General features: G+C 44.4%; 1 protein-coding gene across 2 annotated transcripts in view; it reads left to right on the plus strand.

Annotated features, from left to right (window-relative positions):
• Nucleotides 1-2,375: 2,375 nt before the first annotated feature.
• The window catches only part of LOC127226524 (nuclear autoantigen Sp-100), a 49,059-nt gene continuing 29,678 nt past the window's right edge, over nt 2,376-21,756 (plus strand). For both annotated transcript variants that reach the window (XM_051190628.1, XM_051190629.1), the window contains exons 1-8: nt 2,376-2,492; nt 12,301-12,460; nt 14,393-14,561; nt 15,405-15,476; nt 17,110-17,175; nt 18,740-18,829; nt 20,132-20,206; nt 20,626-20,706. In XM_051190628.1, the coding sequence (XP_051046585.1) occupies nt 12,308-12,460; nt 14,393-14,561; nt 15,405-15,476; nt 17,110-17,175; nt 18,740-18,829; nt 20,132-20,206; nt 20,626-20,706 (706 nt within the window). In that variant the 5' untranslated portion in view covers nt 2,376-2,492; nt 12,301-12,307. The remainder of the gene's footprint in view (nt 2,493-12,300; nt 12,461-14,392; nt 14,562-15,404; nt 15,477-17,109; nt 17,176-18,739; nt 18,830-20,131; nt 20,207-20,625; nt 20,707-21,756) is intronic.

Raw genomic sequence — 21,756 nt, forward strand, 5'->3', positions numbered from 1 at the left:
CTTGGGGTAAGTGGGTGGGGCCATATGCTCTTCCCTATGCACCCGACCTCCTAGGAGTTACACCTGACAGACTAGGAGGCGGGGGTTCACAAGCTCCTCCTTGAGGAGGTTGTGTAGACCTAGTTGGTACCCTGGCCAGAAAGTGGCTACTGCCCTCAGATAGTGATGATAGCTCAATAGTTAGAAACAATAACTACTCTTCCAGAGGACCAGGGTTCAATACCCAGGACCCACATGGCAGCTCACAACTGACTATAACACCAGTTTCAGTGTATTTGACACCCTCGTAGTGAGATAAATGCTGGGGAAACACCAATGCATATAAAAGAAAGGATAAATAACAATAACAATAATAAGGAGAGGAGAAGGAGGAAAGTCTCAGCTCTTGCCTTGCAGTGTGGTGTGTGGTCACCTCAGTGGAGGGAAGGCATCAATGGCTGCAGAGTCTCTGGGTCTCACAACTGTATACAGGACACAGGGACTCTCTGTCATTGTCCACTTGACACAGACGCTAAAGTGAAGGGCTGTGGTGGTGATGCAGACTAGGGGTGGGGACTCCCCCGACATGAGGCCCTGGACCAGCATCCTGCATCCTCCTGAGCATCATCAGGACCCTGGGCTTCTTCAAAGGTGTTTCTCATGGATAGTCCTCAGACCTTCAGGAGATGGCCAGGTGGGTCTCCTGTGTGTCCTTGTCCTTGACCTCTTCCTGGACTGTCTTGGGATCTCTTCCCATTCTCACTTCCTAGTAGAGATATTCATGTTTCCTCCTGTCTCCCCAGCATCTCACAAAGTTGGATGACTGTGACATTCAAAGCTTCACACCCCTTACCTTACTCTGTGATGTTTAGGCAGAGGTCTGTCTGGCTGTTACTTGTTTTGACTCAGTCTCAGCAGTCTCTCAGAGTCCAAAGGTTACTACCCAGAGTCCATCAGGCCTGGGGATAATTGCATCATGATCATGGATTGCCAGGGCTTCCTGCTTCTGTACTCACCTGGTTCACAGGTAGAAGGGAAATTGGAAAAAGAAACAAGCTCAGGCTTAAACAGGGTTAGGGACTCATGGCCCCAATTTGATCATTTTCCCAAGCCTTGGTTCTAAACCATCTGACAGATAGGCAAAAGGAAGAGACAACATGGGAATCGAAATACCATTTAGGGGTAGGGATGGCTCAGCGGTTGAATGCAGTGTGCTCTTACAGAGGACCTGGGTCTGGTTCCCAGCACCCGCATCTGGTGACTCACAATTGCTTTTAGCTCCAGCTCCAGGGATCCCACACTGTCTTCTGGTATCATCAGCCGCATGCACAGACCCCCGTACGCTTCAGAATGTTTTATTCCTGCTAGAAGTAGAATTGGAGGCCTGGCGAAGATGTGAGTGTATGGAAGGAGCCCTGAACTCTAAGCTCAGGCACGGCCTCAGGCTCTGCTGCCAGTCACACCCACTCCTGCCCCATGCCAGCCTATCCCTGTGCATTTGAGCCAATGGGTGAGAGTAGAGCCATGGTCTGTGCAGGCAGGGAGCCTGCTGGGAGACCTGACAGGGTGAGGCTCACCCCAGTCCTCCAAGTTCCCAAGAGAAAGTCTTCCCAGGAGGAAGAGAGAGGGAGCTGGTGTGTCCTCATGATCCCTGGGGGCTTCCTAGAAGGACTCCCTGGAGGCGTCTGCCCATCTCTCCCCAGGTCCACATCTCAGTCTGCCCATCTCTCCCCAGGTCCACATCTCAGAAGGGTGGACAAGTTCTTTGTCCCTGACGGCCACTGTGGTAGCTTCCTCACACCCTTGACTACAAGCTGGAATGAGAAGTCCTCAGAGAGAATGCTGTGACCCAGGTGTCTCTCAAGGGCGGCATCTCCCTGTTCCACCCTAGCTTCTCTTCAGGTCTGAGGGATAGCTTCTCCTGGTCAACATTCAGCTCTTGGTTCTCCTGCTAGCCTGAGAGATAACTTGGAATAGTTTGCCTCTCCCTCTCCACTTCTCTCCCACCCAAGCCACTTCATCCAGAGACAACACCAAAAACGATGGCAGGCAATCCTGGACAAACTCTGCTTACTTAGACACAGGAGTAACTGAGAACGGTTTGGGTTTGAGGGGAGGGATTTTGTTGCTGTTGTTGTTGCTTTGGTTCCCCCCCCCATCTCCCTATAAACGAGGTTACTCCCAGGAAGTGGCCATGCTTGTCACTGGAGTGCCCCTTTGCAATCCTCTAGGTCCCCCCCTTTCTCCTCCTCCTTGCCAATACATTTTGGGGAAAGAAGGAAAGGACAGTGTCTCATAGCAGCACATTGAGATTACAGAAATACTTTCATTTCTCTTTTCCCCATCAGGGCGGAGCCCTCCCTGGTGAGTTAGACTTCAGGCTGACTTCCTGCTCTCAGCTGTGGGCCAGACCACGCAGTCTGGAAGCCTGCGAGGACACCCAGGGATCTGAGCTCTCCCTCCCAGGCCCCTGGCAGGAGTTGGAAGAGGAAAGGTAGCAGCTTCAGCAGCAGGTGGGTCTCTCTCCCTCTCTAACTTTGCCCTCTGACAACCTGGGTGATTTCCTGTCTTGAGTTGAGCGGGGCTGCAGCTTCAGTCAGTCCAAACCCACAGACATGAAGAAGCTCTGAACTGTAGTTAGGAGAGATGAGAGAGAGAGAGAGACTGAGAGAGGCAGAGAACACCTGGAGTTTTTAAAACAGAGTAAGCTATCTGTGGGCAAGGCCAGCTTGCCATTATGCACACAGTTGCAACTTTCTTGTTTGTGACCACTGCCAGCTGTCAGGAGCAGACTGTGGCCACAGCTGTCAGGGACTCCTGGGAACCTCTGTGACATGGCTCTGTTATCTCAGGAGCCCTGGGTGTTGTCAGTCCCTCTGCCTCTCTGCTTTCTCTCAGTCAGCCCAGGGAAGAAAGTCAAACAGCAGAGGCTCAGGGCGAACAGCTGCCCCTGCCCCACCCCGGGCTCCTGCCTCTCTGGCAGGACTTGTCACCTGGGAAGCTGTCCCCAGGCTCACCCCTGGTCTGAGCCCTCACTCTCAGATCTTGATCCAAGGGAGGAATGGCCCTTGGTAGCAAAGGCCAGGACAAGCTGCGGGTTTTATTTTCACTTTGGTGTCCTGTCCTAGGCCGATGATAGCTCTGACAAGGAGACGGTAGAGCTCTGTCTGCTCCTGCAGTGGTGATTCAGATGTGCTCCTCAGAAATAACACAGTCTGTGTCTGTTGCTGCAAAGGAAGTCAGACATCATTTTCCAGTACTGCAGCTGAACCCAGGGCCTTGAATATGCTTGACTATAAATCTCTATTTTAAAATCAAAGTTTTGCTATGTGTCTCAGGCTGACCTTGAACTTGAACTTGCGATCCTGTTGTTTTGATCTTCTGAGTGACTGGGGTTTCAGGCCTGCACCACCAGGCCCGTTTCATACTGGAATGCGGTTTATAAGCTGTCAAACCTTGTGGAAATATAGAAAGGGTAAAAACCACTTTAACCCTCCCAGAGCTTCTAGTCTTTGGGTCTGCTTTCATTTATATATTAGACAGGGATTCTTGGTGTTTTTTTTTTTTTTTTTTCAATATAGTCTAGGCTGTGCTGAAACTTGTTATGTAGAGCAGGCTGGCCTGGGACTTACAACAGAGATCCCCCTGCTTCTGCCTCCCCAGTTCTGGGATTAAAGTTGTGCGCCACTGTGATGCTTGGATCTTCCTTATCTTCCAAAAGGTATTTACTCTCTGCCTCTCTCTCTCTCTCTCTCTCGTGTGTGTGTGTGTGTGTGTGTGTGTGTGTGTGTGTGTGTGTGTGTGTACGAGTGCTAGAATTCATGTGTGCTTTGGTACATGCGTGCATGTGTGTGGGAGAGAGAGATAGAGACAGAAAGACAGAGACAGACAGAGATACAGGGACAGTGACAGAGAGAGAACTATTCAGTCAGGTGCCTTTGGAAGCTAGAAGAGGCGTCAGATCCCCTGTAGTTGGTGTTACAGGTGGTCATGACATCTGTATGACAGCTGCCAGACAAGGGAGCTGGGAACTGAACTCTAGTCCTTTGGGTGAGCAGCCAGTGCTCTTAATTGCTGGCTTAGCTCTCCAGCATTTTTATCTTTTCCTATGCTTTTCTGCGCATAACTTGTTTTCATAAATATGCAATGTGTATCTTGATTTTATAATATTGTTCTGTGTTTTGTGCCTTAAAGTATTTTAAAAATAGGAACCTTATCGATGTCTTCACTATCATGCACATACATTTATTTTATTCTTTTCTACCAGCTACCTGCTGCTCAGAGTACTGGTATATGAACCGGGAGCTTCATAGTTTATGTTTACTTGTGTTTGCATGTGTGTGCATGTGTCACAGGAGTCGGGACAATGAAGAGGAATTGGTTCTTTCATTCTGCATTTTGGTTTCTGGGGATCCAACCTAAGTCATCTGCTTTGGCTGCTGGCTCATTTATTAACTGAGCCATCTTGCCAGTCCTTACTATGGGTTTTAAACCTGTCTTCTTTGATAGACATGTAGGTCAGTACCACAGTTCGCAATGTAAAACCAGCGGCCATGTAATTCATTTTGCTTAATGACATTAGTCTTGTGTCTAAAAGAAACAGAGTGTAGTTACTGAGTCGAAGTGACCACTTGCCTGCATATATGTCCAGGCAACACACCATGCCTGGTACCCCAGAAATCCACAAGAGGGTGTTAGGTTCCCAGGAGTTCCAAACACTTGTGAGTCATCATGTGGTTGCTGGGAACTGAACCTGGATCCTCTGGAAAAGCATCCAGTGCTGTTAACCACTGAGCCATCTCTCTATCAGCTAATTTCTAAGTTTTAAAGGAATAGATTGTGAACTGGGTGGTGGCGGCACAGGCCTTTAATCCCAGCACTTGGGAGGCAGAGGCAGGTGGATCTCTGTGAGTTTGAGGCCAGCCTGATCTACAGAGCAAGTTCCAGAACAGCCTCCAAAGCAACAGAGAAACCCAGTCTCAAAAAACAAGCAAACAAACAGAAAATAAAAACAAAAAAGATAGAAAGGAAGGAAGAAAAAAAGAAAGAAAGAAAGAAAGGAAGGAAGGAAGGAAGAAAGAAAGGAAGGAAGAAAGAAAGAGAAAGATTGTGGTGGAGGGGAAGATGCATCTTATGCGGAGTCCTAGGTTGTCAGCATGCTTTTGCAAGCTCTTCAGTAGGCTTCATTTGTTAACTTCCTGCCCATCTTCCCTCCATTTACATCAGTTCTTGAGCTCTAGGAGGTGCTTTTGGATAGTTTTCTAATGTCTTCTGGTCTTCCTTCCAGGCAGGGTCTTCCAGTCTCCTGTCCTTTATTTGCTATATGCTTACTGTGGTTTGCAGTCCACCTCGCTTACCCTTGAACCTGGGCAGCTCACACCACACTGAGCTTCCCACAAGATGTAATCTGGGCTGTTTCCTGCCCAAGGTTTCATTTTGATTCCTATTGGTTTCTAAGGACATCATTGAGTCTGGTGGTTTGAATGAGGATGGTCCCATGGGCTCACAGATTTGAATGTTTGGTCTTCAGGGAATGGTACCATTTGAAAGGGTGAGGAGGTGTGACCATGCTGGAGAAAGTATGTCATTGGGGGTGGGCTTTGAGGTTTTAAGCCCAGAGAGTCTCCCTGTTCCTGCTGCCCTCGGATCCACATGTAGAACTATCAGCTTCCTCTCTGGTGCTCTCTGACCTGACCTCTGAAACTATAAACAAGCCACAATTAAATGCTTTCTTTTGTTAAGAGCTGCTGTGGTCATGGTGTTTCTTCAGAGCAATGGGAAACTGACTGGGACATCCTATGTTTATCTGTGGGATTCTTTTGCTGTCCCTAAGCTGTAGCAGCACAGAACACTTCAAAATGCAGTCAGGTTGACAGAACTTGGAGAAAACCACTGAACTTATCAAGAAGCAATTCCAGCCTGGGCCTGCCCCTTCCTGGCATTGACTGTGAAGATAGATGTGGTCTCTGACAGTGGTAATAGACTGCCATCCTGTGTGTCTTTTGTTTCTGTTTCTGTTTCTGTTCCAAATACCTATTAGACTCGTCAGACCCTGAAATGTAAAAATGGCTGGGTTTTTTTTTTTTTTTTTTGTCTTTTTTTAAGTATAAAGTTGTTTCCCTAAAATTAGATTTATTGATTTTACTCTTCACATATCAGTGTTTTGCCTGTATTTATGTGCAATGTACCATGTATTGTGGTTTAATAAGAATCTGGAGAAACAAATAGGTGGAATAGATGTTTATTCAGGGAGAAATAACTTACAACCTAGACAGATGAACACCAGCAGGTTCCTGATGCCAAGGATGCCTCCGGATGCTCTTCTGTCCCCGTGCTGCAAGCAAGAGAAGGCTCCGGGGCCCCTTCCCCAGACCTAGTTCCCCCAGGTAACATCCGCCCCTGTCCCCACTCACAATGGGCGTGGTCAGTGCTACAGGTGCAAACAAAGTGAGTATCTCACTACAACCATGAATGTCCTTGTTGTCCTATACCACGTAGATGTCAGAAGAGGGCATCAGATCCCCTGGAACTGAAGTTGTAGGTTGTTATGAACCACCATGTGTGTGTGAGGAAGCCAACCCAGGTTCTATGCAAGAGCAAAAAGTGACTAACCACCGAGTTTTCTCTCTAGCCTCTGACTCAAGTCTTCTGATTTTTGAGTCTTATGCTTCTCTGTCTCCTCTCCCTTGTCTTGTTTTGTTTGTTTTTCCCCTTTGGTTTTTTGAGAAAGGATTTCCCTGTGTAGCTCTGGCTGTCCTGGAACTTGCTCTATAGACCGGGCTGGCCTCAAACTCAAAGACCTTCCTGCCTCTGCTTCCCAGTGCCAGGATAAAAGGTGTGTACCATTACCGCCCACCAGCCCTGCTATTTTAACGTCTACAATGATTTAAACACGTTCTTCTAATGCTCATGCCATGTACGTTAGGTTTTTCTCAATAATGATGAGAGGAAACAGTAGTTGCCTGAGTCTGTCCTCAGTACAGCCCTCATGGCTGTCAACTGATTGAAGCCCCTTTTCATACTTTATGGCTTGAGTTCTGGAAAGAACTTTTGAGCTTTTCTCCTTGAGATTTTTCTCTTACATTTTTATTGAATTCTGTCTTTTTTTATTGTCGTTTATTTTATTAATCCCATATAGACTTTCCTGAGTTTATAGGTTGATGTCATTTGTCCATTTGGAAAATCCCCAGTCATTATTTCTCCATATATTGCTTTCTTCTATTTTGGTTGTGAGCCTAGCCTTTAACGGCCGACCCATCTCTCCAGCCCTTTATGTATTACTTTCTTATTCCTTCTATTTCTGTGTCTTCCCTCCTTTCTCCTTTCCTGCCTCCTTCCTTCATTCCATTGTCTTACAGAGTATTAGTTTCCTTTTCTTTTGAAAAAAAAATTAATTATATTTTATGTGTATGAGTGTTTTACCTGCATGTATGTAAGTGTACCACATGTGTGTTTGTTGTCCATAGATGGCCCAAGAGGGTGTCAGATCCCTTGACACTTGAGTTATAGATAGCTGTGAGCCCACCATGTGGGTGTTGGTAATTGAACTCAGGTCCTTGGAAGAGCAGTCAGGGCTCTTAACCACTGAGCTATCTTTCCATCATAGAGAGCAAGTGGTTTCATTCTGACATTTTCATGCAAGTAAGTGTGTCAGTGTTTACCTCTCTAGGATTGAAGTTTCACGTTCAGACTGGCTCTTAGGTTCTTTCCTGAATTATTTTCATTTACAGTTTTTTTTTTCATTATACACCAACTGGATGTTTTCTATTGCTCTGTCTTCTGTTTTGTTTTACCAGCCTTGTTCTTAAAACCTTCTATAAGTTCAAGAAATCAGAAAGCTGAAGAGATAGTTCAGCAGTGAAGAGCACTGGTTGCTCTTCCAGAGGACGTGGGTTCAATCCCAGCACCAGTATAGTGGTCCACAGTAGTCTGCAGCTCCATTTTCCAGGATTTGGGACCCTTTTCTGACCTCTAAGGGTACCAGGAATGCATGTGATGCACTGACATTCGTGCAGACAAAGCACCCATACATGTAAGATAAATATATATAAAATAAAAACAATGATTTAGGAACTTGGGGTTGAACTCTGAGTGTCAGACTCAGCAACAGGCACCTTTGCCCATCAGCTCTTTTTTCTTTTTAATTGAATGTCAGATATTATGTGTGAAGTACATGGATCCTCCAGGTGTTATACTTAGAGAGTCCTCTTTTCTTCTGTGAGGCAAGAACAATAATAGTGTGCATCACCCTAGCCAGCCAGAAGCTGAAATGAGTCAAGATTAATCTGCATGGCTTCACTATGATCTGCTAGAGCTCTTATCTGCTCTGATCTTAGGTGGGGACATTTAGGAACTTTAATGACATGGCAGTCAACACTTCTCTGTACGCTGTACGTCAAAGGCTTTGTGTCCCGTTTGCACCCTCTTGCTTTAGGCAGATTGAAAATTAAAGTTCTTGAGAAGAAAAACCATCGAAGCCTATTTATCTCTTAACTGGCTGGTTTTGCATTCCATGCCCTACAATGCTAGAACATCTTGTTAGCTTGTCTGTTTTCCCGCTGCAGATGGTGGAGATGGTGGAGTCAGCCGGACACTTCCTTTGCAGCTATCAAATGTGGAGCCATGTTTCTGGGGGTTGACTATATTTTTTTTAAGCATAGAGGCCCATAGGTTATTCTCATATTCTTTTTTTTAGAAGCTTTTGATATAGGTATCTAGCCTCTTACTAAAATTTTTACTTTTCTATTTTTGAGAGAAGGGAAGGTCCCGTGTCTGTGTGAGTATATACCTGTGAGTGTGGGTGTGTGAGAGACCAAAGGAGAACTCCAGATCCCCTGGAGCTGAAGTTATAGGCAGTTGTGTGTGTTGTCCAACGTGGGGGTTGAGAACCTTGGTCAGGTCCCCTTCTGCAAGAGTTGAGTGCTTTCTTCTTTCTTCTTTTAGTCTTCTCTCATACAATGCATCCAGACCACAGTGTACCCTCCCTCTATGCCTCCCAGTCCCTTCCCTCCCTTCTTTCCCAGATACGCTGCTCCCTTCAGAAAAGAGCAGGCCTCCCAGTGATAGCAACCAAACACAGCACAACAAATGCAATAAGACTAGGTGCAAACCCTCAAATGGGAGCTGGACGAGGCAACCCAGTAGGAGTAAAAAGGTCCCACGAGCAAGCAAGAGTCAGAGATGGCCCCACTCCCACTGTTAGGGTTCCATGGAAGCCCCAGGATAAACTTCTACAGAGTGTGTAGAGGGCCTAGCACAGAACCAGATAGGCGCTGTGATTACCGCCCCTGTGAGCCCTGCTTAGTTGGTTCTGTGGGCTGTGTTCTCCTAGTGTCTTTGACCACTGTGTCTCCTGCAATCCCTTTCTCCTCCTCTTCCGTGAAGTCGTCTTAACCACTGAGCCATCTCTCCAGCCCAGCCCACTGTTCTTTCTCCTCTTGCCTTGAACAACCCCACCACGTGTGTCCAGGAGACCGTGTGTCTCCAGCCCTGGTCTCCAACGTCCAAGCTCGTGCATTCCTTGACTGCACTAGCATTAACTTTAAAAAATGATTTTGTTTCCTCACTATTTCAGAAATGATCTTTTATCTGTCTTGAACCCCTACCCTTGCTTGATTTGTGTAGTTCAGAGCCAAGGTGACTCTATAATCGGCCTCCATGTTCCCATCTTTACCTAGCCTTTGTCTTCCAGGTGCCAGGCTTGCTTACTAGCTGACAACTTCTCAGCCATTCATCAGAAACTTGGAACCCTTATAGTCTTTTAAAAAAAAAATCTGTACTTCACTTTCATATTGGAATGAGTGATTAGAATTATTTCAAATTGACTACTCATGTTTAAAAATTGAAAATGTCATTGTCTTTCCACATTGAGTTTTTGTTGTTGTTAGTTTGAGACAAGTTTTTTCTTTTTCTTCCATTCTTCTCTTTGTTTTTATTGAGCTATACATTTCCCCCCATTCCCTTTCTCTCTCCCCTTCTTGCTCCCCACCCTGCCCTCCCCCCATGCTGCTAATTTACTCAGGAGATCTTGTCTTTTTCCCCTTCCTAGGTGGGTCCATATGTCTCCTAGGATCCTCTGTTACCTATGTTCTCTGGGGTTGTGGCCTGTAGGCTAGTTGTCCTTTGCTTTATGTCTAACATCCACTTATGAGTAAATATTATATTTGTCTTTCTGGGTTACCTCACTCAGGATGGCTTTTTCTAGTTTCATCCATTTGCATGCAAATTTCAAGATTTCATTTGTTTGTTTGTTTACCACTGAGTAGCACTCCATTGTGTACATATACCACATTTCCCTAATTTCATTCCTTGGCTGAAGGGCATCTAGGTTGATTACAAGTTCTGGCTATTATGAATAATACTGCTATGAACATAGTTGAGCAAACGTCCTCGAGACAAGTTCTTTCTTGTGTGTCACCCTGACTGTCCAGGAACTCACTCTGAAGACTAGGCTGGCCTTGATCTCAGAGATCCACCTGCCTCTGCCTCTGGAGTTCTGGCATCGAGGGACGATGTGATCCAGTAGTGCCTGAGTCATCACATCTGCTGTTCCCCTGGAGGTGGGGAGGACAGGAGTCAGGAGATGAAGGAGCTTTTATGAGTGGGCATGTGGGTGAAATCAGCCTGCCAGTACATGCCCAGTTGGTGTCCTCAGAACTCATGCAGGGGCTGGCAAATTGGGAGGGCCCCCTGTGGGTTGCGCTTGGCACTCTTTTCCCAGGAAAATGCAGGTACTTGTAAAACAGCTGGAGCAGATTTTTACTTTGGTGTCACAGCAAAAGGCTATGGCTTTGGGTTAAAAGGCATGAACACTTTACTCACGGCCTGGTTTCAGTCTGACGAAGCATACCTTAAGTCTAAATTCACTGAGCAAAAGAGGTTGAGTGAATGGAGGAGGAGGGAGTGGAGCATGCCTGCAGAGTTCCTCATATTCTCTAGTGCTAACCTGCCCCTGAAAGCTGGGGCCAGTAAACTCCACAGAAACTTAAGGACTCCTGAACTCTGTAGTCGGTGCTTTATCAGTTCATCAAAACCGCATCCATCAATGCTAAAACACCGCATCTCTGACGTTTCCTTTGAAACCTGCTTATCCTGTACCTTGAAGCCTGTGAACAATGCATAGCTGTCTGTACCTTTTATTCCTGTTTTGTTTGTCTTGGGTTTGTTGTTGCTGTTTTGGTTTTTCAAAACAGAGTTTCTCTGTGCAGCTTTGGAGCCTCTCCTGGAAACTCACTCTGTAGACCAGGCTGGCCTGGAACTCACAGAGATCTGCCTGCCTCTGCCTCCTAAGTGCTGGAATTAAAGGTGCTTGCCAGCACTGCCTGGCACCTGTCTGTACTTAACTAATGAGCTACCAAGCTGGCTGTAGCCTTGGTGGAGGTGGTTAGGGAGAGCTCTTAAACTGGTAAGGCTGACAGTACCCTAGCTAGCAAACACCATCAGTTCTGAGAAGGATAGATTTAAGAAGAAGGAAGACAGCTTTCCAGATACCTAGGTCACTGTCCCAGGTCTCTCCGTGGTTGTTGGGGACAGAAGTCTGGAAAGCAGTACTTGTCTTCAGCTGGAAAGCCCAGAAGAACTTACCTGTGTGGTAGGAATTTGGGGAGAATGACCTACTTGGACTTGGCAAAGCTGGGCAGTTTCCCCGTGTCCTGTCCTTGCAGTCTGGACAGGGTCTTGGCAGCTGTTTAAAGTGCTTCTCACTGCATGGTTTGCTTTGCCAGGTGGGAGTTCTTTGACCATCCTTCTTCCGAGGAGATAGGGGTGTGGCCAGGAGCTGGCATGTCTCCCTATGATGAGAAGCTTTTTATTAAACGCCATATTCTCAGGTCTCAGAAGGTGTTTGAAGATCAGATGATCATGACCTGTTAAGAATACCTGAATTAGACAAATGTTGTTTAGGCTTCACTTTGAGAGTTAATAAGTTAATCTGGACATACAGTTTACCCAGTCAGTTACAGCTTACCAATGTTAGTAAAAGCAAGGAGATTGGGAGGAATGTATCAATGTCTAGTTTTCAGCTGCAGTCCTGAGATATACTCATAAGGCAAAACCAAGTTTTAACATTGTAAACTATTTTGTAAAATCATTATCAAGGGTTTTGCTCTTAGGTTACAAAAATCTGTCTGTCAGCAAGATACATTCTTGTGTATGAATGCATGGAGGTGTAGCTTTAATACCTCAGCAAACCAGCATTGTTTTAAATTGTACCGTTTATAAGCCTTGTTTTATAGTCTTTCTTTCATATACAAAACTGTACATTTTCCCCAAGTGTGTATTCCCATAGTCCTGATAACCATTTTCCCATGCTATTCCCTCCAGGACGTCCATGGAACAGGAGGACACAGAGAGGAGACCCTTTGAACGCGTATTCCTGTACTTCAAAAAAAATAAAGTGAAGATTTCAACAGCAATAAAAAAGCCATTTCCCTTTTTTGAGTTCCTCCGTGACAATGAACTCATCACCAATAAAATGTATGATGTAAGTGAAGTTTGTTACATCCTAACCTGGTAAACAAGTTCCAAATTCAGTTACACTTTGAGATCTTGGAATCAAACTGGATGACTGTCAGGTTTTTAAGGTTGGACTTAATTTTTAAAGAAAGATTTCCTTTCTTACTTTGCTTGTGTGTGTGCATGTGTGTGTGTATGTGTGGTGTGTGCATATGCATGTGTGTGTTCATGTTTGTGTCTATATGTGTGTGTGCCCACAGAGTCCAGAAAAAAGTTCCAAATTCCCTGGAACAGGAGTTCACAGGTAATTGTGAGCCATCTGATGGGGGTTCTGGGAATGGAACCTGGGTCCTCTACAAGAGCTACACATACTCTCAGTCACTTAGGCATCACTCCAGCCCAGGACTTAGTTTTTGACAAAGAATTATTGACAAAGAATTCATAGCACTTTATACAGATACTAGCTACAATAATAACGTTATCAATTATGAATCAGAATTCTGGACTCAGGTTTAAAATCTGGGTTTTATGTGAGAGAAAGCTACCATATAAATGTTTCTGGAAGTGTTCTCTCCAGGTTTTAAGGGAGAGAAGCACAGGCCTCAGGAGATGGTCCTGTGAGGGGAAGTCAGGGTGAGTATTGCTGAAGATAAGCCAGATCAGAACAGGGGCTCTCCTCTCCGTACGTGTGCAATGTCTCAAGCACCACACAACATGTAGTTCATGCATTTAAAACTAAACAAAAGAAATGAACAAAATAGAAATCAAAAGTTATTTTAATATACTGTTGGATTATTTTATTGAACTGAATTAATAAAATATTTCAGTGGGCACATTTTATTTTAATAAACATCCATCTTGAAACCCTAGATCTGAGAATATTAATACCTATAGAGTGTCTTATTAGAACAATTTTTATACATCTTTATTTTTATTACATGCGTATGAATGTTTTGTCTAAATGTATCTATATGCACTACCAGTGTTTCTGGTGCCTATGGAGGTCAGAAGAGAGAGCACAAGATTCTGAAACCTCTGCAGGAACAGCAAGTACTCTTAACCCCTGAGCCATCACCCCATGCTCTTTGGATTTTTTTTTTTTTTTTTTTTTTTTTGCCTTATGAATATGTTGCCCTCCTGTAGAGATAACAGTCAGAGGAAATGGACACCTCATTTCCTATAGGCCAAGTCAGTAGTAGTGGAAGGACAGGATTTGTCCAGTTAGTAGAACAGCTTTGGCAAATGTGGAAAGTTAGTTAACCTTTATGTTTGTCTTTCAAGAATGAACCTATTTTTATTTTTATGATGTGTACCAGTATTTTGCCTGCATGTGTCCAGTGCCCATATTAGCCAGAAAATCCCTTGGAAGTGGAGTTACAGGTGGTTGTGAGTTGTTAGTGGGTTCTGGGAACTGAACCGGGGTTCTCTGAAAGAGCAGCATGTACTCTCGAGTATGAACTAATTCTCCAGTCCCTCCACACTTAAAAATATTGCATTTAACAAATATTTACTTATGAATATATGTGTGTGAGGACATATGTGTATGAGCCTGCTGCTGTGCACATGTGGAAGTCAGGGGACAATTTGTGACAAGTTGGCTCTCCACTTTCACCATCGAAATCCCAGTGACTGAACTCAGGCCATCAGGATTGGTGGCAAGTGCCTATAACCCACTGAGCTATCTAACCAGCCCCATTGTTAACCCTTAGTCCTAGTTTTCCTTCCTTACAAAAAGAGGCCCTTCTTACTTGTCATATAGATGAGGGACGGAGCTCAGAGTTATAGCGAGTATTTTCAAAGAGAAATATTTACTCACGTCATGAAGTAACCATGCAACTATAAAACTTTTCACTAGAAGATATGTATGTAGGGGACGAGGTACACTAACTGTAATTGTCTCTTAGGGCTCTGCTGTGACTTGGAAGCAAACACTTAAATTTTCTCTGCTATTTTTTTTAAGGATTTTCAAGATTCCTATTCAAACCTGGTCCCTTTACAAAAAGTGGTCTACAGAGCCCTGGAAGAGCTGGAGAAGAGACTTGACCTGGTGGTCCTGAGGGTGCTGTTCAGTGAGGAAAACTTGAGGGCATACCCTGATTTGGAACTCATTCTCCAAAGCTTTGAAAATGGTAATTTTCTTCCCCCTCAACAACCATATAGTAAGCATCTACCATGCGTTACATACTGCACAGTGCAATTGGGGACATAGGAGTTAAAGAAAAACTAACATGTTTTGCATCATCACAAAACTTGTGTCTAACAGCTGTGGTCGACACCCTCCAGAGGTCTGCCAGGCTGGGGATTTAGATTGACAGGACACAGAGAGCCCCACCAGCATCAGGCTATGTAGAAGAGGACGGAGCACTGCCGTGTCTCTCCAGTGGAGCCCTGATGATGATACACAGAACGGTCCATCGGGTTGACTACCGTCCACCCTGAGTGACAGCTCAGCTGTGGGTTGCAGGATATTTAGTACCACATGTGAATAGAAATCAACAATGTGTGAGACAGTGCTTCAACCCCATCCTGCTCATCTTTAAAGCTTGCCCATCATGAAGCCTCCCTTTAGTATGTGCTAGATCCCAGACAGTCTACCCAGGAAAGTCCCTCTTTCTTCTCACACTGTGACAGCCTGGAAGACGTGTTTTGCCTCTGTGTTTTTCTGTTTTGACATATGCCTTCCTTGCCCTCTGAACACTGGAAGAGGAACACCGCTCATAGTGTGTATTCGAAGTTTTTATTCTTGAACTTGAGTGTCTCCTCTCTGTATGGAAAGCATAAAGTCTCCCTTGTGAGCCTTCTCTGTCCCAGGGCATCATGGGTGAACTTTGTCATGTGGGACCCACTGAAGTTGGAGTGATGTGGGGGGGGGGGTCTGGAAATTCCTTTATGTGTAATTTGGAAATGCTGCCCCTTGTCTCTGCTACAGATCTCTAACAGTCTCCTCTTCTTCCCTCTCTCTCCCATTTCAGTCTTACAGAACAAACTGTGTTCCCACGAAAGTGATAGAGGAGACCCGAACTCCCAGCTAAGTCTTGAACAAGGTAATTACACCTGCAGAAAGTTTCTTATCACCACAGAGAATAGGAAATAAAGGTGATCATCAGCAGAGTGTGACTGGAGGAAGAAATGGGGAAGGCAGCGGGGAGAGTTGGTGTGAGCCTAGTGTTAGCTTTCCTGCACTGGGACAAATTACCCTGGAGAACCTGGACACGCAAAACTCTGAGGCAGGAGGATTGTGTGTTTGAGGCCAGCCAATTTTACATAGCAAAACTCTCTCAAAAACAAAACAGATACACAGTTACCCAAAAAGTCAATTTATTTGGGTTCATGATGTTAGGAACTTCAGCCCAGATGGGTTGACTTAAGTAAGGCCTATGCTTGGTCATTAAGTCAAATAAAGGGATTGGGGGAAGCAAAGCTAGTCACGTCATGTGACCAGGAAGCAAGGAAAGGGAGGATGTGGTCCTTCCAGGCTTCACCTCCAGTGGTCTAGCTTCCTTCCACTAGGCTCTGCCCATTAAAGGGACCACTATAATGCATTAGAGCCATTCTGAGGGGCAGCCCTCCCATACATGAGTCTTGGAAGGAGGTTGTACTTGAGATCCAAACTAACCAATCTCTAGTGGGATACAGGACCCTGGCAGAGCAACCATGACAACAGATGGTCAGCCTGGTACCCGAAATGAAGTAACCTGAGCCCAACATCAGTATTCCAGGTTGAAAAAGACTGGCTATTCAGAAATAACACTCTATGAGAGATGCTCCTGTTTTGTGTCCTTACACACACTGGTCTCCAACACCAGATGTGCGGTGAGTGGGGTTTTCCCACACCAACCAACTCTCCAGACAGCAGCAGGGCGCCTTATGATGTAATTACATTCAGATAAAGGGTTCAGTGCCTTGAGACACTTCTAATGCTGCTGTACAAGTTCCAGGCTGTGACTCTTGCTTCTGGTCAACTGGCCATAAATCAGAGTTCCCCATGTCCTCTCAGGCTGCAGAACTTTGAGAGACAGAGAAAGGATGAGGGAAGGAAATGAAAGAGAGCAGAAAGTCTAAAGGACAGTAGCAGAAACTGTGACGCTAGTTTTTTGCTTTGGCTACTGTCTACCCAAGCTGGTATCAAGGATTGGTATCACTTAGGTACCAAGTTTAAAGGTGAGGAAGCTGTGTTCTCGACCATGTACTGGAAATCGGATGAAAAACATGAAACAAAAGTGGGGGAAACGAAGAGAGAACACACAGAAAGGAATAGCAAGAATGGGAAGAAATTAAAGCAAGTGATCACGGACTCACATTAGAAGGCCAGCAGGGACGAGCCTTAGATATATATGGGAGACTGTTTTGTGAGAGGAGAAATGCTCCAAAGACTGCTAGAAACTCAGGTAAGGCCTCCAGGCAGGGAAGCTGTAGGGACACATTCAGGCAGCCTTTAGGCAAGGTCACCACCTGATTGTAGAGTGGCCCAGGTGGGACTTCTCTCAGCTAGAGCTGACCCTTTCTTTGCTCTACTCCCGTGCACCAAGTCTGACCTCAAAGATCGGGGGGACTTGTCAGCTCCAGAGGGTCTCTGGGTTGTGCTTTGAGGGACCCTTCGACTCTTGCATCATATAAAGACAAAAGAGAATAGCCTGTTTCTGATCCTGAAATAAACATCTAATTTCTGTTCCTTAGGACGTGATGACAGCTCTTCTCAACAAAGCCTGACCTGGTCACCCTTAGATCCCTCCTCATCTGATGGTCTGTTCTTGTTGACTACAAACATTGCTGTCTCATCCCATGAGTCCAAGTTAGCTTTCTGTTGCTATGATGAAACACCATGACCATGTTTCCTCCATGGAGGAAAAGATTAAGCTTATCTTACAGCTTAGAGTCCAACATGAAGGGTTGACAGGTTAGGAACTTGAGGCGGGAACTGGACCAGACACCATGGAGGAATGCTGCTTACTAGTTTGCTCCCCATGGCTTGTTTAGCCTGCTTTCTTATATATCTGAGGACAACCTAAAACAGGTGGCACTGCCCAAAGTAGGTTGGGCCATCCCATGTCAATCATTAATCAAGAAATGCTCCCATATATTTGGCCACAGGCCAATTGGAGGCAGAGATTTTTCTCAATTGACTCCCTCTTCTTAGATGATCCTATCTTGTTTTGTTGACAAAACAAAACCAACCCACCCAGCACACATGTGAGTAGTTTCTCTAAGTTCATGGTTCAAATTATCAGGGTCTTGGTCCTCATGGTTGCCTAGAAAGTTTTCCTCTTCTGGATGTCTTGCCCATATTCCTAAATTCACAGTTCTCTGCCTCTGCTTGCTTGGCTGACTGGATACAGTCTACATGCTCTGATTTTATGTACCGAGGTGGGTAGAGAGGTATGATGGCCATGTTCCTTCCATGGAGTAATGAATTTTTTCCTTTGGGTTCAGCTCCTAAGATCATGACACAACTGGACCTCTTACATGGTACCTCTATGCCATCACTAAGATAATAGGTTGAAACTCCCTCTCTAGATAAGATAGACCACTGGAGGAAAAGCCCTTTGATGTTTTGTTTTTGTATTTATTTGTTTGTTTGTTTTGTTTTATTGAGACAAGGTTTCTCTATATAACCCTTCCCAGTCCTGAAATTGGCTCTGTAGACCAACTGGCCTTGAACTCAGAGAACCACCTGTCTCTGCCTCCCGAATTAAAGGCCATACCATGGCATGGCTCTCCCTTTGATATTTTAATTAAATCCTTGACCTTCCTTAATTTAATAAACGCTAAAACTATCTCTTATTTAGAATAGTCTAAATTTCAGGCATGAGCTATAATAATTTTTTTCTGATATATTGATACAGGTATTCTTGCATTTATTTTCTCAATAACTTTAAAATGATGATGTATCATCCCATTTTTCACAAGATACAAAGTTCATTTCAGGGGATCTAATTTTTTCACCCAACTAAATGTTTGGGTTTAATAGTGCTTTAAGACCCTGGCAGATTAAGAATGTCTGTGTTGAAATTCTGCCTCTGTGATTCTAGACAGGTTATCTAGCCTCCCTCGGCCCTGCTGTCATCTCTTACAAAGGGATGTGACAGTGGTATATGCTCCAGATGGACATCAAGTGACATCGTGAAGAGCATCCATACTAGTGTTTGGTGCTTCATCTCCATTGTATGCATTTCTTGTTGCTGTTACTGATACACTTATCAGTGTCATTTGTGTCAGAATCTCAGCTTCTCACATCCCATCAAATGGGGATTTTCTTCTCTCTGGATATTTAACATGGATAGTCACTATTAAATCAATTATTCCTCAGGCCAGAGAATTAGTGAAAGAAGAAATGCCACCATCATCCAGGGAAATCAAACTGAGAATCATCAGTCCACCAGCTTTCAGATTGACAATGGTATTTATGCAATAGTATTTATTTCTTTATTTATTACTCATGTTTAGAAACACATATCTGGCACTTTGGAAGGGTGACTGTGTGGCTTTCAGGTGGGATATGTCATTTAAGAAGAGATTTCTTAAAGTTAACAGTTTACTTAAAAATGCTTTCAAAGATTTACTTGTTTTTGCTGTGTGTGTGTGTTTTCTCTATCTATTTATACCATATGTATCCCTGGCGCCCTCAGAGGCCAGAAAAATGTATAAGATCCCATGAAACAGGAGTTATAATAAGTTGTAAACCACCATATGGGTTCTAGAAACCATATCCAGGTCCTCTACATGAGCAGCAAGTTCTCTTAACAACTGTGCAGAGTGACTTTTGAAATATTTGTTATATAACTACAATATTTCATTCAAAACTTTTAACATTTGAAAATATAACAATATACAAGAGTCTGTATTGTTAATTGTTCCTCTGCAGGTACAGAGTGTGGGAATAAGAAGCAATGAACGGGTTGGATTGTGGTTAGTGATGAGAAGAGGGACCAGGATACAGTGGGGAGGAAGGATGCAGGAGAAATGGGTGAATTCTTCATGAGTCTGTGTGGTCTGGAGCAAACCAACCTGAAAATGATATTCTAATGAAGCTAGTGACAGGGATGGGTGAATATACAGAATATCAACCCACCACGGAGATGGGCCATTGGGTCAACAATGGGATACCAACACACATGACCCAGCTAGGACTGTAATCAAACCCATGGCTTCAAAAGACATGGGGTCTAACACAGGTCCGCATTCCATGTTAAGAGTTCTATAACTTTCCAACTATGTGTTTCTATAACTTAATTTGTGTAGGAAATATTAAATGAAAAACATGAAACTATACTACATAATGTATTATTCATTCACACACCGTTGAGGTTAGTAGAGTACAGTGGGCTGAGTAGACAGAATCCCCCATGAATCAGGGAGGTTACCCGTAGCAGAAGACAGAATATCAATCCTGAATTTGTTTGCTCTGGGACTTGTTCCCTACCCTGCCCATGCTTGCCCCTGACCCTTACTTCTGACCTTCTGCCACTGCTGTCTTCCATGACAATTTCCCTTTCTAGCCAGCTTCCTACAGTATTCCTGGCAAGAAGCCATTTGCAAAAGCTCATGGAGAATAGAGAAAGCAGAGTCCAGGATTCCCGCAGCCCTATGTGGGGCTCAGGCTGCAGGGTCTCTGTTTTCAGGGCTCAGGGGGATTTCTCTTTTCCTATTGGATCCTGATGCAATGGGCGAATAAAATCCTATGAAACAAACTCTGTTTTAGTCATGAGTTTACAAGAAAATGGACTCTCAGAAGACCAAGCAACCACACGTCAAGGACCAGATTCTGAGCCAGAGGGTAAGACAGAGCATGAGAGGCTCTGAGTGGGAACAGAGGAATGGGTTGGGGTCTGATATATATACATATATGATATATATGTATATATATACATATATATATCAATCAATAAATAAAACTATTTAGGCCCAAAGAGACAAAGATGAAACTTGATGCACTATTGAGGAGGGAGTAGTTGGAAAAGAAACCCCAAAAGGTGAAGAGTTGGAAAAGCCTTATTGGGGAAAAGGAGAAGCTAAGAATCAGAGGGGTTGTCTAGGGAGTCACAGAGTGCAAATACCTTCCAGGGTGGAGTGGCCATACGTGCAGATGGGACTACAGGTACAAACAAGACATGAGCAGCAGGGTGAGGGAGGAAGACGGAAACTGGGAAACAGCAAGGCTCTGTGAGATCTCACCTGTGGCCTTTCCATCTTCAGAGTCCTGTGAACTAGAAGTCCAACTGAGTAACAGTGATCCGTACCTGGAGCCTCACAGCCCATTGCCCTGGAATGAAGAAAGTAACTAGTGTTTATCTTCCTGGCTCTGATTTTCAGATGCTCTGTATGTGTTTGGTACAGCCTTGCTTTGTCTGTTTTTTTTTTTTTTAAATGCTAACCATTTTCAAAATTGACTATTGAAAGAAATATTATGTATACTAGGGAGTGTAGGTCAGTGGTGGCAAGTTTGTCCAGCATGTGTGAGGTCCTTAGTTTAATCCTAGCATCTTTCTCTCTCTCTCTCTCTCTCTCTCTCTCTCTCTATATATATATATATATATATACATATATATATATATATATATATAACACACACACACACACACACACACACACGTATGCACGCATGTACCCACATGCATACATGCCTCACCACACACACACACTTAACCTCAGGGACAGGACTCTGTTTTAAATATTCACTGTGAAATGGCTACATCACATACATTTTTGTGGTAAGAATGCTTAAAATGCATGACCTCAAATATTTCTCCAGCTCTCAATATACTGTTAATCTTGCCACGTTGTATAATGGAAGTCTTGAGCTTGTTCTTTCTGGCTGGAATTTTATGTTCACCGTGGCCTCAGCCCCCATCCTCACTCTGACTTCACTCTCTCTGACTCAGACCCTTTCACATGGCGCCTAAAGTGAAATCGTGTAGCTTTTGCTTTTCTGTGTCTGGCTGCTTCATGTGATGTTCTTTCTTCATTCACACCGTCTCCGCTGACGCTGTCTCCCTCATTTTAAGGCTGACTGGGCGTCTATCCTGTGTGAACCGCACATTCTCCCCAGCTGCTGGCAGCTGTTTAGGCTGACTCCACAGGTGGAGATTGCTAAGCTGTAACAAGTGCAGGCACCTCTTTAGCAGGCTGATTTCAGTTCTCTGAGATACCTGTGCAGTAGAGAGGAATGTCTAATCACAGGATGGTTCTGTTTTCAGGGTTTTTGAGGAAACTGCAAACTGTTCTTCCCTACTGGCTGTAGGCATTTACAATCCTCTCAGGAAATACAGAATCTCCATTTTTTTTCCCCAGCAACACCAGCACTGACACCCTTTTCTGACCTTGTCT

The sequence above is a fragment of the Phodopus roborovskii genome, unplaced genomic scaffold (assembly GCF_943737965.1).
Source record: "Phodopus roborovskii unplaced genomic scaffold, PHOROB, whole genome shotgun sequence".
NCBI classification, from domain to species: Eukaryota; Metazoa; Chordata; class Mammalia; order Rodentia; family Cricetidae; genus Phodopus; species Phodopus roborovskii.